Source organism: Suncus etruscus, chromosome 4 (assembly GCF_024139225.1).
Source record: "Suncus etruscus isolate mSunEtr1 chromosome 4, mSunEtr1.pri.cur, whole genome shotgun sequence".
Classification (NCBI taxonomy): domain Eukaryota; kingdom Metazoa; phylum Chordata; class Mammalia; order Eulipotyphla; family Soricidae; genus Suncus; species Suncus etruscus.
The window spans coordinates 120,533,021-120,557,409 of record NC_064851.1 but is presented as its reverse complement, the minus strand read 5'-3'; the positions used below and the strand labels follow the sequence as shown (position 1 = coordinate 120,557,409).

Genomic DNA, 24,389 nt, shown 5'->3' with positions numbered 1-24,389 from the left:
GAACCTTTCTTAACATATTTTAAAATTGTTTGCTAACAAATCCTTCTTCCAAAATAATGCAGCTAACTATTGTCTGAAGATGACATTACTAATATGAGACATGAGCTATGCCAACTGTTTTAGTTCTATTTAGTACACATTTTTGAAATGTTAAAATAAATTTCTCAGAATATTTACATCTTTTACCGCTGGCTTTATAAATGTCTTTATCCGCCTTTCTTCTCTGTTCTATATTAAATGAATAGCACTTGGAAGTTTGAGAGAGTCTTCACTTCAAGCATGCCTTTTATCTTTATGGCCTCATTTCTTTATTTATATCCCTATAACTTTCTTGTGTTGTTACACTTTTAACCAGAAATACCTTTTATTCTTATTACAGTTCAGAAAAAGAGAAAAAAAGGAAAAAAAGCTCTACTGTAAAGTATTATTGCTGACCGTTATTTAAAAAAAAATTAGATTATTCATCACCGATCTCTCAAATAAAAGGCTTTTGTAAAGTAGATAATTCCTTTTAAACATGTAGTTCTTTGAAATATAAAACTTCTTAGATGAACTCTCAGAAATTGTAATTTCTTTTCATATTCTTTATCAATTGTAATCTGTTATTTAAAAACAGGCATTATACCTTGGAGAAACAACAAAGTTACATTATTATGATTTTTTACATTATATTCTAATGAAAAATATAATGCCCTAGACATTTGTGATTTTATTATATAATTAATTTGGAAGAATCAATAAGCTATTAGATCTGATGTCCTTCTATGTGAATCATCACATTTTGAGAAATTAATTGTATATAAAATAATTTTTAAATTTAGTCTTTTATTTCAATTGAATTTTGTCCCCATTATAGGTATTGTATTTTTAAAAATATTTAATAGTTTCTATTTTTAGTTTTTCATACTATTAATAATGATTTTTCATGAACACAAATCCAACAAATAGCCATCACCAGGGAATGCAGTTTTTGTTTTCTTGCTTCTTGAAACAATTTGACCATTATAAAGCCCAAATAAGCAAAGGACTTAGGTTTGTAAATTCATTTCTTAAGAGAAAAAAAATTCAATTGAAAATTTGAGATTGATGCTTAGATCTCTTCACTGAGGCAACTCCCTGCATCCTCAAAATAGGAGAAAAACAAAGAGATTTGGTTTTTCAAAATGAACCATTTCACAATGTCAAAATATTTTGTAATATACCAAAGCATCTTCCACATGCAGCTCCAGATGTTTTCCACTGCTTTCATGCACAAATAGGGGATCCCAGGAGTAAATCCACTGATATATTATCAGAACCAAATAGAAGAACAAAGAAGATGCAATAGATTAAGATGTTACCTAGAACTAATATAATTAAAAAGCTTTGACCTTTGAAGAATTATGGCTCATATCAAGTATGTAATTTTACATAACGTGGTTGAATTGAGTATCATATTCAAATTCTCTAAATCTAATTAAAGAAAATAACTTTGATTTTTAATAAAATCAGTGATATTTCAGAGTAGTTCTTTTTTAGATGTTTATAAGGCCAGTCAGACAAATATATAAAGCCACAATTTGGGTAAAAAGAATATGATAAAAGTATTACCAATGAATATATAATTAACATATAGAATGGTCAGGAGAAGATACAATTATCTGGAATGTACTAAAAGGGGCATCTTCAAGTGGTGCATGCATTTTATGGGATCAGGGAGACCAGAGGTCACAGATGAGTCTCGGAGTCTCTTTGGCAAAGTAGAGAAAATTTCTTACACAAGAATTGGAATGCCCTCAGCTTTGGTCCCTCTTTTATCTCAGCCAGCAAAACACATATTATATATCATGTCAGATTCTAGAGAGTCAAAACAATTTAGTTGGACATGCTAATTAAAAATGGTATCAAGACCAGACATTCAAATGAACATTTAGTGAAAAAAAAAATGATCAGACTTGAACACCAAACCCATAGTCAACAATAACAGCATCGATACCAAATTTACAACAAGCTGTACAAATAGGGAACAGTTACACTAGCATCATGGGGGGTAAAGGAAGGAGATGTGGATGTATGTCGAGAACAGGGGTAAAGGGAAGACAACACTAGTGGTGAGAATGCTGATTATTCATTGTCACTATGTGCCTTAAATATTTCTGTGAAATAATTGTAATTCACTTTGACCACAATAAAAATTTTTTAAAAAATGGCACAACCAAAGACAGTTAGAGGAATTTGTGACTGTACATCTCAGGTTTGGCTGGACAAGGCTCAGATAATATGCTCAGAGTTAACTCTACAGTTTTTATCTTATAACACTATATACTTCTATTTGGGGGGGATGATCATAGCAAGGTGACTCTGGCATTCAAAAGAGCCTGCAAAAAAGACGTTCTCAGCTGTTTCAAAAGTTGTATCATCTTATATCCCTGGAAAAGGCTATTTTTTAATATGCTTGACCATTCCAGGATTTCTGTGGCCTGTTCTGGGTTGTGTCCTTATTCTGTTGCTGAGAACAAAGTGCAGGAAGGCTTTGCTTGGCCAGACTGGGTCACTAATCACTACTAGATTTGGGAATAACAGCTATTTATCGAGAGGATGTGGTCTTAGTAAGAACAAGGCTAGTTTCCAAAATATAAAAATGGAGTGTTGGAGCCAGAAAAATATATATTTCAATACTTTTCAATTGTTTTGGTCCTGACAAGCATCACTGGTCCATGGAACAGTTATTGAAATCTACTATTAAATGGAAATAATTTGCTTGAGGAACAGCAGTCAATATTTCTGGTTGAAATCTATTGACTTAGACAAGAATATAAATCCAACAAACATTTTCAATACTGATATGTAAGCAGTAGAATGTTTCTGAATTATTAAAATGTTTTTTTAATTTTTTATTTTTAATTATGAGAACAAAGATTCAAAGAAAGAGGACAAGGTAAAGTTACAGTGGAAGAACAATCACTCATAAACAGAATTCTCAGTAAGTCCCATTGCTGATATCTTAACTTTGAACTTTCAGCCAAAGAACATTAAGAAAAATAAAATAGGGCCCAGAGAAATAGCACAACGGCGTTTGCCTTGCAAGCAGCCGATCCAGGACCAAAGGTGGTTGGTTCGAATCCCGGTGTCCCATATGGTCCCCCGTGCCTACCAGGAGCTATTTCTGAGCAGACAGCCAGGAGTAACCCCTGAGCACCGCCGAGTGTGACCCAAAAACCAAAAACCAAAAAAAAAAAAAAAAAAAAAAAGGAAAAGAAAACAGAACCCATGTACAATTGCTTTGTCCCTCAAGTCCCCAGATTGTAGTACATAGTATTTCTTAGCAGCGCGCAAAGCAATCTAAAGACATAAAACTTATGTAACTCCTTAGACATTGAAGGCAAAGTACTTTTTTACATTTTCATGCACATGCTTATTAAAATGTTTTAATGAAGCAAACCATGTTGGTATCCCAGGACTGACATAACACAGTATCAAAAATTGGGATGATTTAAAAAATAAAATTAATGACCTTTGTATGTATTCCTTTTATAAATCTCCATATAATACATGCAATACATTTCCGGAGTGTTAAATAAATGCACCCAACAGGCCAGAGCGATAGCACAGCGGTAGGATGTTTGCCGTGTATGCAGTCAACAACAAGGGAAGGACCCAGGTTGGATTCCTGGCATCCCATATGGTCCCTCAAGCCTGCTGGAGCAAGAAGTAACAGCTGAGTTCCATTAGGTGTGGTCAAAATATATTGGGGCCTAAGGAATAGTGCAGCAGTAGAGTGTTTGCCTTGCAAACTCAGGACTGAGGACCTGGGTTCAATCCCCAGCATCCCATATGGTCCCACAAGCCAGGAGTGATTTCTGAGCACATAGCCAAGATCAACCCAGGAGCATCACTGGTTGTGGACCCCCCAAAAAACCAACACCACCACCAGCAGCAGCAGCAGCAGCACCACCACCACCACCACCACCAACAACAACAAATGCAGCTAGGGTATAAAGACATTGGTAAGTTTTTGATGACCTGAATAAGATTCTAGTCCATACCTCTAACTTTGAACTTCTGGTAGTTGATTAAATCTCTTTAGTTCTTGAATGGTGACAACAAAACTTCTTCATGTATTTGGTAATTTTCTCCTCTTATTTTATTTTCTTTTTCTGGGGCACTTCTAGTACTGGGTCATTTCTAGCACTCTAGATCCATTAGATCCGTCTCTGCATGGTGGTGGTTAAAGACCATTTGATGTCAAAGATCAAACGCTGGGCCTTGAAAATGGTTATGTCCTGTAACCCTTGACCTATATCCTTTTCTCCTCTTATATAAGTAAACTACAAGTGGTACCATATTTTCATACCATAAGATGCATCTTTCCCCCCCAAAAAGTGCTTCTTATGGAATGAAAGTCGCCTGGAGCTGAAGCCTGAGTGCAGGGGAGGAAAGCATCTCAAAACTATGTGTTTCTATGAAAAATGTAGTAATTTCTAAATGAGTATGGACTTATACTACCTTGATTATATCTTCAAAGGATCTATTGCCTTAATATTTCCTTCTTTAATTCTGTTTGTTTGCTGATCGGATGCGTGGTTTTAGGGACACATTGAACTGGGTCAGGGCTTACTCATGGCTCTGTTCTCAGGAAAAAATCCTAGTAGGCTTGGTGAATGGCATGGGATGCCAAGGATAAAACCTGCATTGGATGCATGGAAGGCAAGCATCTTACCCATTGCACTTCTCTCCATATCTTATTCTAACTTTTCATTTTAATTTTCAAAACTTTGGTCAAAAATTTGTTGGTTTAAAATCATTTATTCAATTGATTCTGCATTATAACTGTATATAAAAAGCATTGTTTCAGGGGCTAGAGCAGTGGCACAAGCAGTAAGTAGGGCATTTGCCCTCCACGCGCTAACCTAGGACAAACTGAGGTTGGAACCCCCAGTGGCCAGGATTTCTGAGCGCAAAGCCAGATGTGGCCCCAAAACACAAACAAACAAAAAACAGTTTCAATTATACCTTCACTATATACTTGATCCATTTTACACATTCTGCCATCCTATGTGGTACAGTCTAAATTTCTTTTGCACACAATGGAATATAGTATGTATAAAATATACATAACAAAATACTACGAACTTACAAGAAAACTTGAAATCATGTAATTTGCATCCAGATGGATGGAACTAGGTCTTATGTTGAGTGATGTCTTTTAGAAGGGATTAAGTGATATTGGTCTCTGACAAAATTCAACTATATTATGAAAAATCTTATATCATGGTGTTTAAATAAAGTAATTTTAAAAAAGAGTTGTTTCTCTCTAGCCATTACTGGGATGACAAGAAAACAAAAAAAAATCATTTTTAAATTCTCAGATCTGTACTATCTCTCTGGCCCAAAGCACTCGCAAACCTAAACAAAGCTGCTACATTTAGGTTTTGAACTTGGGACATTACTTCAGGGTTTCACCAGTAGAATCAATGTGGCTAAGCTTTAAGGTTGTAGGTACTTGGATACCAGCTGAACCCTTTAGCAGATTTAGAATCTAGAATCTGTACAGCATCATTTGTCTGGTATATGCCACTGCTTCCCCAGGACAGAACTGTCACTCCAGTAGAGGATATTGTACCAACTATACCACCCCCTTGCTTTGCATTTTATGAAATTGGTTCCCCAATGGAGTAAAATAAATTGAGGTCACTTGCAACTAACACTGTGGATATAGCACTGACCTTTTAGGGCTCTGAAGAGCCACATATAGTCCTCAATTATCTGCATGGAGCTGTATGCTGGAGTGCCTGCCCTATTACATGTAAATAAAGCCCAATGAGCTTCACCTTCTTTGGGAAAAATAAAAGAAATTATCTCCCATACATAGAATATAAAGAGACAGAGTAAGGGGAGAAAATATGGCCAATGAAACAGATCCTGAAAGATGGTCTGCAAAACTGACTCTGCCAAGGGTTGAGTTGAGGGTGGAACAAGATCTTAACACCATGGTAAAGATACATGAGCGCCCTGGGCCCATGCTTCCCTGATGTTTCCTAGGTACATGCTGCCTGAGCTCATGTTGCCCACATCTCTCCTCTTGAATGTGAACTTTCCAACTTTCCTACTCTAATGCTGGGATGTGTACTGTGTGCTTTTCTTCTGTAGAGTAACCTGCACTCTCTCTTGAGATTCTTATTCTCTCTCTCCCCAAGACCTTCCTAAGAATTTTCAAATAAAACCTGTTCTAACTTTAAAAAGTATGTCAGTGGAGGGCCATTGACATTCTGGTGGCAATCTGATGTAAGGATATTGTGCACTTGGAAATTCTGTCATTAATAGTAATATAAAACACAGTGCCTAAAGAAAAGAGAACAAAATGTGAAGTTTTGCCATAGAGTTCACTTGCATGATTCTCTGCGTATCATTTATGAAAAAATTATACAATGTCCACCTGACTCATTTCACTGGGTGGTGTCCTTATGCTCTGTCTTTATTGACTACCTCTTTTAATGTTTCCCAACTAAATAATAATCTGCAAACACTATCTTTGTTTTTGTTTTTGTTTTTTTGGGTCACACCCGGCGATGCTCAGGGGTTACTCCTGGCTTTGCACTCAGAAATTGCTCTTGGCAGGCTCAGGGGACCATATGGGATGCTGGAATTTGAACCAGCATCCATCCTAAATTGAATGCTTGCAGGCAAAGTATTTACTGCCATGCTATCTCTCCAGCCTCTACCTACAAATGCTATCTTTGGATAACTGTTACCATGTTTACATAATTAATAATTAGTAGAGCCCAGAATCAAACCTTATAGCATTTAATTCTGAAGCCCACAAAATTTCATAAAATGACACTGAATCCTTAGATGTGTTTTATAATTTTAAATATGTCATTGCCTCTTCAGTAGGCAAATTGATTTTAATTTCTTAATGTTCATACTTTAACAGGAAGTGCAACCAATTCCACTGCAATGTGTAAGTAATTTGTCCAGCGTTAGATTGTGGCTGAATGTCATTATTTAGGACTATAGTATAATGGCCAAGCACAGGACTAGATGACAAATGACTTACATTCTAGCTCCAGACATGTTTGCAACATAAAAGACTAACATACTTTGAAATATAAATTCAAGTAAATGCCTTGCCTTTCATAACAAGAGATTGTGAAGGTAAGTGGAGCATGCCCCTTCTTCCAATTATATAAAGTTGTTTTAGCCTTATATTAGAATATTTAAGACAATGAGAGAATATTACAAATAAAAATATGTATCTGGGCCCTAGAGAGATAGAACAGGAGTAGGAATCAAGTCTTGCATGCAGTTGACCTTTGCTTAATCCCCAATAGCACATAAAATTCACCCCAACCCCCCAAGCACGACTAGAAGTAAACCCTGAGCACAAAGCCAGGAAAACATTTTTTTAACAAAGCCAGATATGTCTCAAAACAAAAACAAATAATATCTAAGACATAATTAACTAATCTGCCTAATATATAAAAGAAATATGCTTTAAATTAAACATGATAAAGAAGTTTGTTAATAAAGGCTTCCCCAAATGTTATTATAAATACTATTTTATAATCAAAACATTATTTCATAATAATTGCATTTTTAATGATAGGAATAATAGCAGAATTAAATGTTTCAACACAGAAATATTTATATTCAAAGATTCATTCATTATCAGGGCAATCAAAGGTTTTAAAAAGCACTAGAAAGAGGAAACAAAGGGAGTTCAAATTGAACTTAATTATCAACAATCTCCTTGTTTTTGAGGTCAGAAATCAGAAACTGAATGGGCTTAAGTGATTTTCAAAAACATTACAATGGAAAGAATTCAGGTCTTTTTCTAGTGGCTACAGAAGCTCCTTACTGAGAATAACTCACTGTTGCAAGGAAAGATCATGAGACAGTCAGGAGGCCCTTAGAATAATTGCTTAGCAAGGTCAGGGCTCAGAGAAGCACCAAAATTCAGAATAAAATAAGACATAGCTGATACGCTGGTTCTTACTCCAAAAAAATATGAGATAATGAGCAAACTATTCTCATTCATGGAGCATCAGTTTCTACTTTTTTGGTAGTGGGTAAAAAAAAAAAAAAAAAAAAGTAGAGGGGACTTAGAGGCTGGGGAGAAACCAAAATAAATGAGAGCTGTGAGAGAATTGAGTAATATCTAAATATCCATGGCATGCAATGTGTGTTCAAAAAATGAGACCTGTTATTCTTTAGTTTGTTCCTTCAAAGTAGATCATGTGCAGGCCTTACTCCTGCCTCGGGACTCAGATCATTCTTGGTGGGTCTCTGGGGCTTCATGAGAGATGAGGAATCAAACCCTGTTGGCTGTGTACAAGCAAAGCACTAACCTCACTGTACTATCTCTAGCTCCATTCTATAATTAAATTTTGAATTCAAATTACGTTCACAAAATCAGCTAAAATATTCATTTTGTATTGAAATCTCATTCTTAGGCAATGAATATACAGACTGTGGGGTCTGGACTTGGGTGGATCAGAGTGCAGAAGTTATGGTGCATGTTTTATAAGCAGTACCTAGGACTTAAGTCCAACATGACATATAATATGCCAGTAGTAATCTCATCAGCACCTTACCAGATGAGGCCCGAAATCCAAAATAAATAAATGAATACAAATAAAGAAAAAACACTAAAAGAAACAGACTGCAATAATTTAATATATTATAAGATTAGAATCTAGATGTGAATTATTAACTCAATCATTTATCAATAATTCTGCAACATAAATAAACCAAAACCTAAATTATTCCAAGTGTCTTCATGTGTTAGAAGTAGCAATAATATTATTTGCATTAGTCTTCACTTTGTTTTTTGAGTGAGTGTGGAGTGCAATACAAAACAATACATATGAAATAGAAAAATACACTGCAGAGAAGCAAAATTACTGTCAAAAAAAGAAAGCAAATGTAAATTAGAAGTTAAACACAATTAAACATAACTTCCTAAAAAATAACCACTTTAAAAAACTCTTCATTTTATTTGACTGAGAAAACAGTGCACTCAAAATTTCATTCTTCCACTCATTAAACTTTTATTTAGTCCTTTAATTAGATGTGTCAAATGTTGTAAAAAGTATACTAAAGTGACTAGTAAGGCTATGCCAACGTGCTTATATAAAACTGAGTTAAAAAAATAAAAGCAAAGAATAAAATAAAATATATTGTAGCAAGTTTTGTTGTTGTTTGTTTGTACCCCAAACTAGGTCTATGTTAGGTGAACTACTGAAAAGTTTTTGAACAGCAGAAAATTCAAGAATTGTGCAGTGGTGGACCATGATGAAGGGTGGATTATGGGGCTCATGCATTTGCTAGGAGAATTTGCTAGATATCTAATTGGAATATCCCTTAATTATCAATATATCTATGATTATTATGTAGACAGATATGAATCTATATTTTAGAATGGTTTGCATTAAAATGATCAATTAATTACTCTAAGTTCACAAAACATGTAGATAAAATATGAAGAATAACTGACCCTATTTAATTTCAGATGCTTATAGGGCTTTCTTTTAGGAGAAATATCTAGGGGACAAATTTAGTAATATAAATAAGCAGTGAGAAAATAAGAATCAACAGCAATTCTCATTTATTATAAGAGAAAACTCAAAATTACATAATATATTGGAAGACAATTAATGATTTGTTACCCCCAAAAATTATTTTTGTGACTCAACTTTGGCATGACTGTTGAATTTTTAATAATTGCAATGATGGCTTAAAAAGAGTAATATTTCTTAATTCATTCCTTAAATTTTTGCAGTTTGTCATATTAAACTATATCTGAAAAAAAGCTTCATAAAATTGTAGAAATGTATGTTTACTAAATCTCACTATTTCCATGAATCATTTATCAATTAATGTATGATCTAGAATGATTCTTTACAAAAATAGAATAAAGAAAAGAAAAAAAAGAACTAATACAATATATTCCTGGTCTTAGGTTTGATTCTTGGATCATACCCACTGAGTCTCAAGGACTATTCTAGGTATAGTCTGACTGCCAGTGCTCAGGAGATATGACACAAGGAGGATCAAACCCAAAGTTAGCAGCCTACAACGTAATAAAGAAACTTAAAATGAAAGGGACAAAAGTTTACTAAAACTTATTTTATTTTCTTTGAAGAAATTGGTAGTAGGAACACACACAGAAAGAAAAATACTGTGCACTTTACATACTTTGGTTTTTATATATAAGTATATTAAAAGTGGTATGAACCATTTATAGATAAATATATATATTTATTGTGTATATATATATATATATATACACACACATATATACGTTAATCTCTTGTAACAGTAATTGGACCTGGTCATGTCACCTGGGCTCGCCCTTTGAATCGGACCAGGGCAGGGCCCTTAAATATGCCCCATGTATTGGACAATAGACCAGCAGTATTTAAATAAAAAGTTCGACAGAATGGCCAGCAAGATGTTGCTAGCTCCATTTTTATTTTTTCTCTATTCCTTCTTTCTTTTTCTTTCTTTCTTCCTTCCTTCCTTTCTCTCTCTCTTTTCTTTCTCTCTCTCTTTCTCTCTTTCTCTCTTTCTTTCTTTCTTTCTTTCTTTCTTTCTTTCTTTCTTTCTTTCTTTCTTTCTTTCTTTCTTTCTTTCTTTCTTTCTTTCTTTCTTTCTTTCTTTCTTTCTTCCTTCCTTCCTTCCTTCCTTCCTTCCTTCCTTCCTTCCTTCCCTCCCTCCCTCCCTCCCTCCCTCCCTCCCTCCTTCCCTCCCTCCCTACCCTCTCTCTCTTTCTTCTTTCTTTCTTTCTTTCTTTCTTTCTTTCTTTCTTTCTTTCTTTCTTTCTTTCTTTCTTTCTTTCTTTCTTTCTTTCTTTCTTTCTTTCTTTCTTTCTTTCTTTCTTTCTTTCTTTCTTTCTTTCTTTCTTTCTGTATTCTCTCTCTCTCCCCCTCCCTCTCCCCCTCCCCCGCTCATTCTCCTTCATTCCCCCTATAGTGGAACACTTCAGACTGGGAAATTAGTGATCATTGCTTCTACCCCTCTCTCCTTTCTTTCTCCAGCCTCTTGTGAGATGTTCTGGGTTACTATATTTTGGCCTCCCTGGGTAGACAGCTCACTCCACCCAGAAGCCAGGTCCTCAAGCCCTTGAAGCTTGCAGTTTTGCAGCCATTGCAGGTTGTGTGGGTTTACATATGATTCACAGCTCTATGATTTAGGAATTTATTTGTGATTTATCAAAGAAAAGCATCTGTGGAATGGTTAAGTTACCTGCTAAATGTAATATAACTGACTAGTAATAAGTGTGGCTTGAACTCACAGCATGAAGCCATAACGGAATACCCATTAAACCATCCTTCCAAAGCATTTATAGCACTTTTCTCAATTCAACATATATAAAAGAGAGACAGGGCCTAGAAGAAATAAAAGAAGATATAAGGTCATATAGTAAGGTTAACAAAATATAAAAATAAATGTGAAGTGTTAAAACTAACTAAAAGATACCATGAATCTAGCCTCTATTTGATGAGTATTTTAATAGACCAATGTTTAATTAAATTCATTACTTAAAAGCTTGTCGGAGTATAATCAAACAACTTTATTTATTATCATTGTTTTATTGTGTTTATTTGCAATTGAAATAATACATGTTAATTGATATTGGGTTTACTGTATAGCATTAAATAGTGCCATCTAAACATACTACATTATGCTCTCCTCTAAGTTTGTCTAATTTTAATTCTGATACTCAAAAATGGAACCATTTATCAGATTTATCTCTTAATTCCCATTCCTCTTCCCTTTTGATTATCACTAATTTGACCTTAAGTATAAAAGCATGTTAAGTATAAAAAAGTTCTGTTTTGTGCTCTCAATTCATCTGCTTTGATTCCTAATACTGTAGAATAAAAAAATTATATTAAAAGTGGTATGCACCCTATTTATTTGTTTTCTGAATTATTTTGCTTCTAAACATCCCTTTACTGTCCTTATATTTTGCTGCAATGGTAAAAGTTTTCTAGCCAAATATTATCCTTAGTGCATATAAAAACCATATTGTCTTTACCCAACCACCTTTTAATGCCATTTACTGGTTTCTGTTACTTACCAGTTATAATTACCATTAAAATAAACATTTTGGCATATGAAAGTCTTTGAATTAATTATTTTATATTCTTTCTACAGTCCTCCAAGAAATAGGGTTGCTGGATCATCTGGCATTTTTGAGAGAGTCCATATTAGGACCAATTTACTGTAAGACCAATAGTGCTGAGGTTCTTTTTATATACCCTTTGCAATAATTGTTGTTACTAGATTTTGGTAACCTCACAATGAGTGAGATGACACTTTATTGTAGCCTGAATTTTCACTTTTTTAACAGGTAATAAAAATTTTTCATATACCAAATGTCATTTAAATATTCTTGTTAAAATTGCATATATGTGGCCTGTACATTATTTTTAAGTTTGAGGGCCATACCCTGCAATTATCACGGTTTACTGATGGTTCCACAATTAGGGATCACTCATGGCAGGGTTTGGAGAAACCTCACAGTGTGCCCAAGATCAAAACAAAACCAGGTTATCTACATAAAAGGTAAACTCCTTACCCATGGTAGTATCTTGCTTGCCTCATTCTGTACATTTTTGTTTTGGTTTGGTTTTAGGGTAGTTTGTGGGGGTACACCCAGCAGCACTCAGGGTTTCCTGGCTCTATGCTAAGAAATCGCTCCTGGCAGGCTCGGGGGACCATATGGGATACCAGAAATTGAACCTGGGTCCATCTGGTTCAGCCATGTGCAAGGCAAATGCCCTACTGCTATGCTATTGCTCTGGCCCGGTTATTTTGGTTTTTTTATTTTTTTTCATTCTGTTCATTTTCTGTACTGTCATTTCTTTGGTTTTACGTTGCCTTCATAAATAAGAAGTGCATTTGAAAGTATTTCCTACATACAATTTTGACAAATTTTAAGAAAAATAGGAGCAACTTCTTTGGATGTTTGGTAGCATTAGATACAACAGCTATTTGCTCTTGGTCATATATATATATATACATATATATATACATATATATACACATATATATACACATATATATACACATATATATATACATATATATATATATATTTTCAATAACTGCTTCAACTTGCATATTTGAGATGAGTCTCAAAGACTGTTTATTCATGGTTCCATCTTGGTAGACCATAGTTTTCTGGAAATTTGGTCATGTGTTCTAGATTATAGCATTTATTGCAAATAATTATTCTTGGTAGTCACTTTGACTCTTAGTCTTCATTTAGCTTTATTATATGCCACTAATATTCTCCTTTTAAAAGGATTTTGAATTTGTATTTTTTAATCTCGGATTTGGTGTTGGTGTTGGCGGTTGAACCAGTGGTGTGGCTTTCTCCAAACTCTGTGCTAATGGATCATTCCAGGCAATTCCAGTGCAGTTGAATCAGGTTGATCTCATGCAATGTAAGAGCCTTAAATTATGCCCTGTTTTCAACCTTGATTTTATCACTTATTTGTAAACCAGATAGTATTTGTCCTTCTCTAGCTGGTTTATTTCAACAAACATATATCTTCTAGGTGCCTATATGTTGTTGTAGAATTTACATTTTGTAAATGAACTACTTTAAAATATTCAACTTCATGTCCAAGGAAAAATTTAATGATCTTGACTAAAAACACTGAACTGAAAACAAAAAATTCATAAAATATAAATTATTGAGGTCAGAGTGATACGATAGTACAGATTGTAGGGTGTTTGTCTTGCAAGAAGTTGATGTGGTCTTTATTCCCAGCAATTCATGTGCTCCCTGAACCACCAGGACTGCTCCCTGAGGAAGCTCTGAGAATAGCTGGGTGTGGCCCAAAAACTAAGGAACAAAAACATTCCTATAAATTATTGAATGAGTTGATCAATTAATTTTCTAGATAGAGTAACAGATTTACATTTTCAATGACTGATGCAGTGTTATAAAATATTGTAATCACATGATAATCATCTTTCTATTTTGTATCATTGAGTTTTCATTCTGAAAATGCAATTTTTCCACTATACAGGTGCCAAAAAGCCCCAAACTATTAAACAATGAGGCATTATGGTTACTACTAAGCCTCTATTGTGAAGCATGGCTCAGACTTCTCTCTTGTCTGAAACTACTAACAATAAATACTATCAGAACATGGGCCAGAAAATGATCTCCATGTAAACAAGTGAAAATGTAAGGCCTTGGAATGGCAATACCTACAATTATATAATCAAAGTGGACTTTTTAATGTACGATAAAATAAGAAAAAGAAATTGAAGGTGTATTTTCTCAATCACTTGCATTTGTCAATTTCAGACATAATTACTGCTATAATACTGAACAATTCTGTACATTGATGGGGAGAAAAGCATCAAATGAAACCTCATCCAGTTTCTCTGTGTAATGATGACTGCCTGCAATGGAACAACCTGTAACTTGGTGTAAGCGAGACATCCTTCAAATGAATGGCAAAACTTATGGCAATAGCTAAAGCATTATGAATTCCTCCAAGGAATACATAAGCAATTGATACATGTATGGTTAGGCAAAGTATGTGCCCTTGGGGCCAGGGCAATGGTATAGTAGGTAGGATGCTTTCATTGCATGCAGACAAACTAGGCTCGATTCCTGGAATCCCATATAGTCACCACCCTCATGCACTGCTAGGAGTAATTACTGAGTGCAGAGCCAAGACTAACACCTTAGCATCACTGGATATGGCCCCCAAACAAACAAACTAACAAATACACCACAGCATCAGCATAAAAGTATGCTCCCTTTCAAAGTCTTTACCTATCCCTCCAACGCATGGAAGACTGGCTTCTACAGACAGCCAGTAGCTGTTGCCATGTCCCTCTCTGCTGGTTAGATTTTAAGTATTCTGAGTTGCACAATAATCTTCTAGAACACTAAGGTAATTCTTTATGACATTTTGCTGAATTAAAGTGACTTCACCAGCCTCGTGGGAGTCAGACTGCCCTTTGCTAAGACGAGCAGATTTAGGAAAAGAGTGACAAAAAAAAATACTGTGGAATGACAAACTGTGAATCAAATCCACAGCTGCCCTTTCCATGCACATTCTACATCCCACAGCTGCCTTTTTGGTCCCTGTTTCTACCTCCCCAATCTATATTCACAGAGAAAACATACTGACACTTAACTGATTTGTCACAGATTAGCTGAATCTAATTTTTTTTTGGTTTGGGGTTATACCCAATGGCATTCAGAGGTTATTCCTGGCTCTGAGCTCAGGATTTACTCCTGGTAGGCTCAGTGGACCACCAGTGATGCTGGGGACTATTCCCAGGTTAACAATGTGAAAGGCAATTGTCTTCCCTGCTGTGGTATCATTCTAGCCAAATTTAAAGTAATCTTTTTATTACTTCTTTCTTACTAGAATTTGCTGTCATTGGAGAAGATATCAAGTAGATTAACTACAAACTGGTTTTGAGAATAAAATTTGGAAAAAATGAAAAGCACATTTGGCTTCCAAAGATTTTTTTCAGAGCATTGAAATATTATATGATTGAAGAAAATAGCATTTGAAAAATAGGATCTTTACCAACCTATCATTCTCCATATAATTGTCAGAAATCACTGCTAAAAGTTTTAGTGACTTTTGAGTTACAGTCAAATCATCTGTAATTTCAAACAGGACATGTTTTATAGTGAGAAAAATCAATATATTTTAAGTTGTAACATAACAACCCAAAACATTGATTTAATCACCTACTTATCACTATAGCTCAATCTAAGCCTCGCCCATTTTAGTCTGTCATTGTAGACAGAATTTTTATGCTGTATTCAAGAAGATATATGTCCTCATTAAAACTATTTTTCAGTCAATTTCTGTTGTCTCAACTCATGATTAGCCACACTAATGAACAGAAGTAATGGAACAGAAAATGCTTAGTGGAAAAATCCAAATCAATTTAGTTTTGGCATCAGCATGCTGTCTTTAATTTTACTGTAGATTTTCCATCGCCAAAAATACTTTCAGTTAAATTCATTATATTTTCCACAAACTTATTATTTTAGTGGTTTAAAAAAGTGGAATTTTTTTAATAAAATTAACTGAAATGAGAAAAAATTATGTCACATTTAAATCAGAAGGTAGAAAAACTCCCTTATCTTCACCAGAAGTTGATATCTACATGCAAACACATCTGGAGATACAAATGCATCAAATGCATAATTTAAGAGTATGTAAATATATATCAATTTGCTTATATAAGTGTGCTTGCATATTTATGTAGATATGCAGAGGAGTTTTGAGCTGATAAATTATATCTCAATTAATAAAATATTAATTAATTATTTCATTATTAGTACTATACTTTATAGAAAATTCTATAAAAATGGGTATATATATATAATTGTGTATTAATATGGTAAAATAATATAGGCATTAGTATAAAAAGTCTAATATTAAAGTTACATCTCCTTTACTTATTAATTATAATATCTGATAAAGTCTTCTAAATTAATTTTTCAACAGTTCAATAAGATTATAAAAATGATACTTAATTGAAGATTCTGTTAGTCAGAAAGAATAAGGAACAATAAAAATTAATATATTCAGGTCTATTTCATGCAAATGAAGTACATTATCTGTCTATTCAAAGCTAGAGAAAACCAAGATATTTTTTCTCACTACAGCACAGTCTGCAAATGGGCAGCTTAGTTTGACTCAAATCAAAAAAACTCATAGATAAAAATCTCTCTCTAATTTGTTTTTCATTTTCCCCTTTTTCAGTGTGAGCTTAACATGTTACCAACTTTATAGATTCAATAACTAAAAACCCAGAACATGGGGCAGAGCGATAGCACAACAGCAGGATATTTGCCTTGCATGAGGCCAACCCCAGATAAAGCTGGGTTTAATTACCAGCATCATATAAGGTCTTCCTGAGCCTGCCAGGAGTGATTTCTGAGTGCAGAGCCAGGAGTAATCCCTGAGTGTCACCGGGTGTGGCATAACCCCACCAAAACAAACAAACAAAAAACCCACACAAAATACTAACCCTGGAGATATCTCAAAGAGCTGCCCAGGTTTCTTTTTTTTTTTTTCTTTTATTGTTTTTGAGCCACACCCAGTGACATTCAGGGGTTACTCCTGGCTATGCGCTCAGAAATCTCTCAGGGGATCATATTGGACACCGGTGGGTCTAACCTAGGTTGCACCACCACTCCGGCCCCCTCCAAGTTTCTATTTCTAGCACCAAATCAACAGGAACACTGCATGGTATCTACCTGGTGGACTCCACTAATACAGAGATTGCTCCTCCAAAGTGTCTGGGAGTGTATATGTCAACTATACCTCAATTAAAAGAAGGCCTAATAGTCTACAAAATACTGTGTCAGAATACAGAAAACCATTAACAGTGATAATTTTTTACATTATAAAGTTGAGAATAGCATTAGCATACCCTTAACTTACAAACAGCTGTAAGTAGTAGCTATGTTACAGGGTTCAGCGATCAGAGTACCTGATTCTGTCTACAACTTCATGAGAATCTAACCTTAAACAGAGCTTTATTTCCTTCAGAGCATATCCTATCACATCTACCTGCCCAAGGCTATATAAAGATTAACCAACAATTATTGAACACCTAAACCTAAAGGTAAAGCACTTTTCATAAATATGAACTATTCTCATGCCATTAGATTCTCTCTGACTCATGACAAAGATATTTTTTATTTACTAGGTTAAATTATTTCATAAATGAAAGTAAATCAACTTACAGTACCTTAGGGGCTTGAAAGCCTTTCTATAAGCATTCACTTTTTAAGGATCAAACCTAACAGTACTTGTGGACCACCAAAATGCTTAGTGGTGAGGAAACCATGCAGTGCCAGGGATCAAACCGGGCATGCAAAATATGCACTCAGCCCTTGAACCTTTGACTTCCCCAGCTTCTTTTTTGAAGCTTTTCAGCTCAACACATCATTATACATTCAAGATATACACACACATATATATATGAACATATGTATGTATATAAGTGTATATATGTACACATGTATTTGTACATATGTGTATATACACATATAAATATGCACATACATGTTTATATATATCTTCATTAGAGGATCTTGAGGGTACACCTGGCAGTTTTCAGACTTTATTCCTGGCCCTACACTCAAAGATCACTCTTGGCAGTGCTTACAATATTGGTACACCTTATGGGGTGCTGGAAATTAACCCATATCAGCTGAATGCAAACTGCAAACTTGATCCACTGTACAATTGATCCATCCCAAATACATAATGCAATATTTTTTAGTTGATTTGTTTGTGGTGGAGTTTTTGGACCCACCCAGTTGTACTCAGAGCTTACTCCTACAACTTCACTTAGAAACAATTCACAAAGTTAGTCAGGAGAAAGTGTGAGAATCTGAAAATTAAATCTAGTTGCCTGTATGCAAGGCAAGTGTCCCACCTCCTATACTATTTCTCTAGCCCCTATGTACAATTTTAAAATGAAACAATAGCATCTTAATTGTAACTAGATATACAAGTTTGATAAATTTAAATATTAACACCCATTTCAGAGATGTATTCAGTTTTAAGGTTTATTAATTCACTTGAGAAATTCACTTCTCAGAGAAACTTGCAGCTATATCTCAGCCTGTACGTCATTTCTATTTATTGGCATTTTCTTATTAGTAACCATATCAAAAATGGTTTTGACTTTTTAAATGAAGATTATATAATTAAAGCAAATTGATAACAATGTTTAGCTCTTACTAAATCTAGAAGAAAGAAATCAATATAAAGAAAGATTTGAGTATGAAGGACAGTTTTAAATAAGTTACATTGCTGATGGCAGCTCCTGACTAAGATCACTTAGACTGGAGCTCACGGAAATAGTTGGCCTTTGTACCATGTATCCTCAACATGAAGTTGACATTTTGGAAAACATAGCAAAACACCCATGACACTTTCTTTTTTTATGGTGTTGGAATTACATGTAAGAAAACCATGATTAACAATAATGTAATCACAAAATCTCAGTAAAAAACATATAAAAGGCAGAATGAAATAGAATATGTAGTAGCCATAATCAGACCCACAAATGCAGTCACCATGTTTGAACTTGTCCAGCTCCACAGACTTACTCTTCTTGAATGAGATGTAAAGCAAGGTGTGAAAAATTATGGGGATACTCACCCACACAGCAGAAAGCTGGCCATCTGCTAAGCCATACCTGTTGCTTCTATGACCCAAAATCACCATTTTGCCAATGGCCCTGCCTCATCACCCCTCTAAAATTCCCCTGGGAATAACAATCTGACCAAACTTCAGATATGATAGTCTTTGGGCTGATATCACCAGGGCTATTTGGAGTGAGTGCAAGCATCCCCCATCCATATCTTACTTCTTCCAAAACGCCTTGCATCTGAGATTTACATGTGCCTAAAAGCCACAGCATCAGTAATAGTGCTTTGAAAACTTCATTTTTTTGATGCTGTTATACCTTTAGCAGAATAAAAGTTTAACAGAATGGACAACTAGCATCAAGAGCTTACTAAACCTTCTACAATTGTATTAATGACTTCATTGGAGATACAATCATTTTCACAAAAGTGCTTGCTACTGTACTGCAAAACCACCCCACATGTGTTATCTCCAAACCCAGGTGAACTAGTCTAAATCAGGGTCATGCATGAAATAATCTAAGCCAGGTTGAGGGTGAAGCACATATAGTCTGGCAGTCTTCTACCTTGTCCCATGACACTTTCTTAAATGATTTATATATTTAAGTTTTACAACTTCATAGTCATATCTCTTCTAAGATTATTGAATCTTACATTTCTGTTATTATTTTAAGATAATCCTACTACTGTAAAACTTAATAAGGGAATTTGCTGAATTATTTATCTAAATATCACTTCATGGGGGCCGGAGCAGTAACACCTTTCGAGGATGGACAGCGTTTTGATACTCCAGTGTCCCATAACTCCCCACAAGCCAGGAGCGATTTCTCAGAGCATAGACAGAGTAACCCTTGAGCATCAATGGGTGTGGCCCCAAAACAAAACAAACAAAAACATAAACATCACTTCATGAAGTTTGATGCTTCTACTATCATACCACATATGAAAATATCATTTTTAGCCTATTACCTAATAGAATAAGGAATTATCAGGGATATAGTGTCAGAACCTTTACTTTATTTGACCTTCCTTTTGAGGTCTTCCAAGACTCCAATAAGTCAACTACAAATCTGTTTCATTACAGTCGTTTACTTATTTTTAAATAGCCCCATACATACTCAGTAAGTGGCATGACAGTGGGTGAGTCAGGAATGTGTCCCAGTAACCCTAGTTACTCAGGTTTAGTGCAGCAGCCTATGGTGATGCTTGGGGCTCTTGGTGCTAGTGTTATCTATGCTGGGGGAAGTGGGTGAATGCACCTGATGCTAAAGTCTAACACCTCCCACATGCCAGGTTTGTGTTCCATTCCATTAAGAAATAACCTTGCAATCTCAATCTATTCCATTTTAAATGAAACATTTTTGGTTTCTTTTGGTTTGGTTTGATTTGGAGTTACTCCATCTCTGCACTCAGGAATTAAACCTGGCAGTTCACAGGATACCATATGAGATGACAGAGAGAGAATCCACTTTAGCTTCATGCTATGCAAGTACCTCATCTAAAGTATTTATTATCTCTGCCAATCTAAAGTAAAACTTCTCTTCTGTAAAACAGACCATTTGTTTGGAAAAGTTTAGACAAATCATTTAGTGGATACACTTGAATATTTATAAAACTGGATAAAATAATTAGGTTCAATATCCAACATGGGCACAGTATGTTTATTTTGTTTTTATTTTGGGGGCCAAACCCAGTGATGCTCAGGGGTTACTCCTGGATATGCACTCAATGGCTTGGGGGACCATATGTGACACAGGGTCAGCGGCAAGCAAGACAAGTGCCCTAAGAATGCGCTACTGCTCCGGCCCTGGGTACAGTATGTTTAAAAGCCCAACTCTGTTGTTAAAGAGTTTCTAAGATGAAGCTTTATGACAGCAACAAAATCCCAAATGACTCTGATTCTTATACTAAAATAAAATCAAACATCACATTTTATCTATCTAATTCTACCAACTCAATATTCAAAATTCTACCAGACAATATCAGTTGAAAACAATAATTACAAATATATACATATTGTTATTTTAAAATGATTAGATTCTTCTTACCCTGATCAAAGGCCTTTCCTGGATTCCAAGTGCGGAAATAATCATCCTAAAATGGAAAACAATTTGAATTAAGTGCATATGAGTAATTTGAAAATAAAGATGTGTATAAAATATGAAAGTAAATAGAAATACAGAAGCTGAATACAAACCTCTACTTCCTGCAATGGCAAGCAGCAAATTATAAAAAAGAAACAAGAGAAAAACAGCAGTTATCAAAAAGGAACACATTGTTTACATATTGCAGAAATACATTTCAATTATATGTTAATTCCCACTACAAGTCCACATTCGCTATTACAACTTAACTACTTTGGTTTGCCACTTCACCTAAATATTACAGTGCAATACTTTCTATTGCAATTCAATGTGCAATATAACAGAGAGATAATTACTATAAGCAACTAAGCTATATAAATGACCAGTTTTCAATTATAGAGCTGACTTTCCCACTACTACAACAATAAACAGAAAGTAACATAGCAGGAAAAATGTTAAAAATTCTGCTTACTTTAGAGTAACAATAAACTTTGGGTAAATCCGACACATATTAATTGAATGTCTATCAAGTTCATCAAAATGCAGTTGGAGGGGCCAGAGTGATTGCACAGCAGGTAGGGCATTTGCCTTGCATGCAGTCAACCTGGGTTCCCATATGGTTCCTAGGCATCCCATATGGTCCTTCGAGCTGCCAGGAATAATTTCTGAGTGTAGAGCCAGGAATAACACCTGAACACTGCTGGGTGTGGTCCAAAACCGAAACCAAATAAACACACAAAAAATATGCAGTTGGAAGCTTGAAAAATTGCACATTAAATTCTTCAAAATTTTAAATAGCTTGCAGAGAAAAATAATCATTATATTACATGTATTAGTTAGTAAGTAAAATCATTACACAAAAGTAAGGCAATTATATCGAAAAGAAACTTTAGAAAGCAAAGGAAAGCTATTTTATTTATAATTTTTAAATTATTGCAAAGTACCTCGTATATAATATTTTATGGTAAATATAATATACTTCATTTATTATATTACATTTTTGTTATGGTAAACATGTACACCCATAGGTTTCAAAAGCCTTTTATTTAAACAATTTGTAGCTCCAAACTTTCGATGCAGTATTAAAATTGATCATAGAGAATCTGACAAGCTCAAGCAGAGCTATTGAGTCTTCCTACCCATTGACTAATATTCTCCAATATACAAATAAAAAATAAGCATACAGTTTAATTCTGAAAATATATTTGTATTTGTTCAAAAAAATTTTTGGTTTTGAGGCCATACCCAAGTGGCACTCAGGGGTTACTCCTGGCTTTGCATTAAAAAATTATTCCTGGCACATTTGGTGAACCATATGGATGCCAGAGATCAAACCTGGATGGGCCTTCTACAAGGTAAATGCCCTACCTGCTGTGTTGTCATTTGGGCCCTTGTTCAAATATGTTTAATTAATATAAATTATTTTCCTTGTTGTGATAATTGCATCATTACTTTATTCATTCCTACCTCATCAAATATTATTGAAAAAATTACAAAAATAAAAAAAATACTAAGGTAAAGATTCTCTTACATTTATATTAAGAAATGAAAAAATTATAGGCATTTACATAGATAGGGTTCGGCACTAAATCATTAAGAACATATTAAGAGGAAAATTAACTAGATAATTACATAAACATTGATGGCTTAGTATCTTTCAAAAATCCTTTCAAAATATTAAAAAGCATGATATAATCCTTGGATAACTACATTTTCAAATTATATTATTCAAAGTCATCTCCAAACTTCATTGAAACTCATAATACACTTAATTGATAGTTTTTATTTTTAATTACCTCTCACTGCTAGGGAGTAATGATTATTACTTATTTCAGGCATGGAGAAGAGTTGGAATTTCCCTGAAGGCATAGCAGAAAGCTAGACAATGAGAAAAGGTTGTCCGGGTTTGGTAAATGTTAGTTGTAAGAATGTTTTCCATTTGCTACCTTCATCACTTTAGAAACAGAGAACAACAAAACCCCAGGTCCCATAACTAAAGTGCAAAAGTAAGAGCAGCCTATCTGATAAGAATTCTGAAAATGGATTGGCTAACAAAGCAATAACAAATCTAAATTATGTCAAATCCCCACACAGTAGTATATATTAAGATGTTGAGGATATTTGCTGAGTACCTAACAGCCAGGTTCATTAAATTTGGTATTTTAAAATAAGACCACAATGGGTTACTTATCATTACTTCTGCAGTGGTTCCCTGTTAAGAGTCTCATTAAAAGTTTTAACAGCAAGAAGTCCAAGATAATTTCAATTTCAAAGAGACAATGATCTTTAAATAAATTTTTAAAATAATTTTTAATTTTATTTTTAAATAATTTTAAATAATTTTTAAATAAATTTTTAAAGCTTACATTTATGATAGGAGTTGATTCAGATAGGCCAATATTTCTGCCCAGTATCTCCCAGACTACTGTGAAGTTTTCAGCTTTCAATGGCATCAACCAAGAAATGTAGTTATAATTTGGTGATGTCATGACTTTATCCATAGAGGTAACTTAAAACCTTAGCATTGGCTTCAGTGCAGGAATGACATTCTTTTTAAGGAAGTTCAAGAATGTGAATGTAACATGCTCAACATACCTGATATTTGAAATATTCAACATTTGTGAAGAATAACACAAATGATACATAATTATAAGAACTATACCCAAGCAAACTTAATTAGCTTCCTTTAGACTAACCTGATCATGCTCTGTTGGTGTGAGTTCACATATATATGACAGTCTATATGACATAAAACATGAGACAATAGCCTGGTAATATCAAAGTGTGATCATTGCATGGAATAGATACCGTCCAAAAAGTGAAATCAGCAACCTATCAGCTACTTCGAGGTATTTTTTCTTTGTTCTAAATCACTAGGCATTTTTCTTTCTGAAAATGGTTTAACCTCATTATATCTCCAGAATTTTGCAAGGATGAGAATTCAAATAATTGTTAACATATCTGTTCATTCAGGTGTGATTCATTTTGTCTTCAAAGATTTTGTACAAATTTTGGTTATTCTCAGGCTTCAATTCAAATCCAAAATAAGCGAAGTAGGAATTTAAGAGACAAGTGCAAGAAATTACTACATTTTGGAAAAATTTAGACTAATCTGACTGAAACCAAGACTCTTTTTTCCTGTTTTGTTT

The 24,389-nt window shown here is 34.3% G+C and overlaps 1 protein-coding gene across 1 annotated transcript in view; it reads right to left on the bottom strand.

Moving 5' to 3' along the window:
• The window catches only part of SPOCK3 (SPARC (osteonectin), cwcv and kazal like domains proteoglycan 3), a 267,952-nt gene extending 244,211 nt beyond the window's left edge, over positions 1 to 23,741 (bottom strand). Inside the window, exons 1-2 of the mRNA XM_049772678.1 lie at positions 23,607 to 23,741; positions 21,205 to 21,250 (exon numbers count right to left, since the gene is read on the bottom strand). Coding sequence (XP_049628635.1) covers positions 21,205 to 21,250; positions 23,607 to 23,741 — 181 coding nt within the window. The remainder of the gene's footprint in view (positions 1 to 21,204; positions 21,251 to 23,606) is intronic.
• Positions 23,742 to 24,389: the final 648 nt, after the last annotated feature.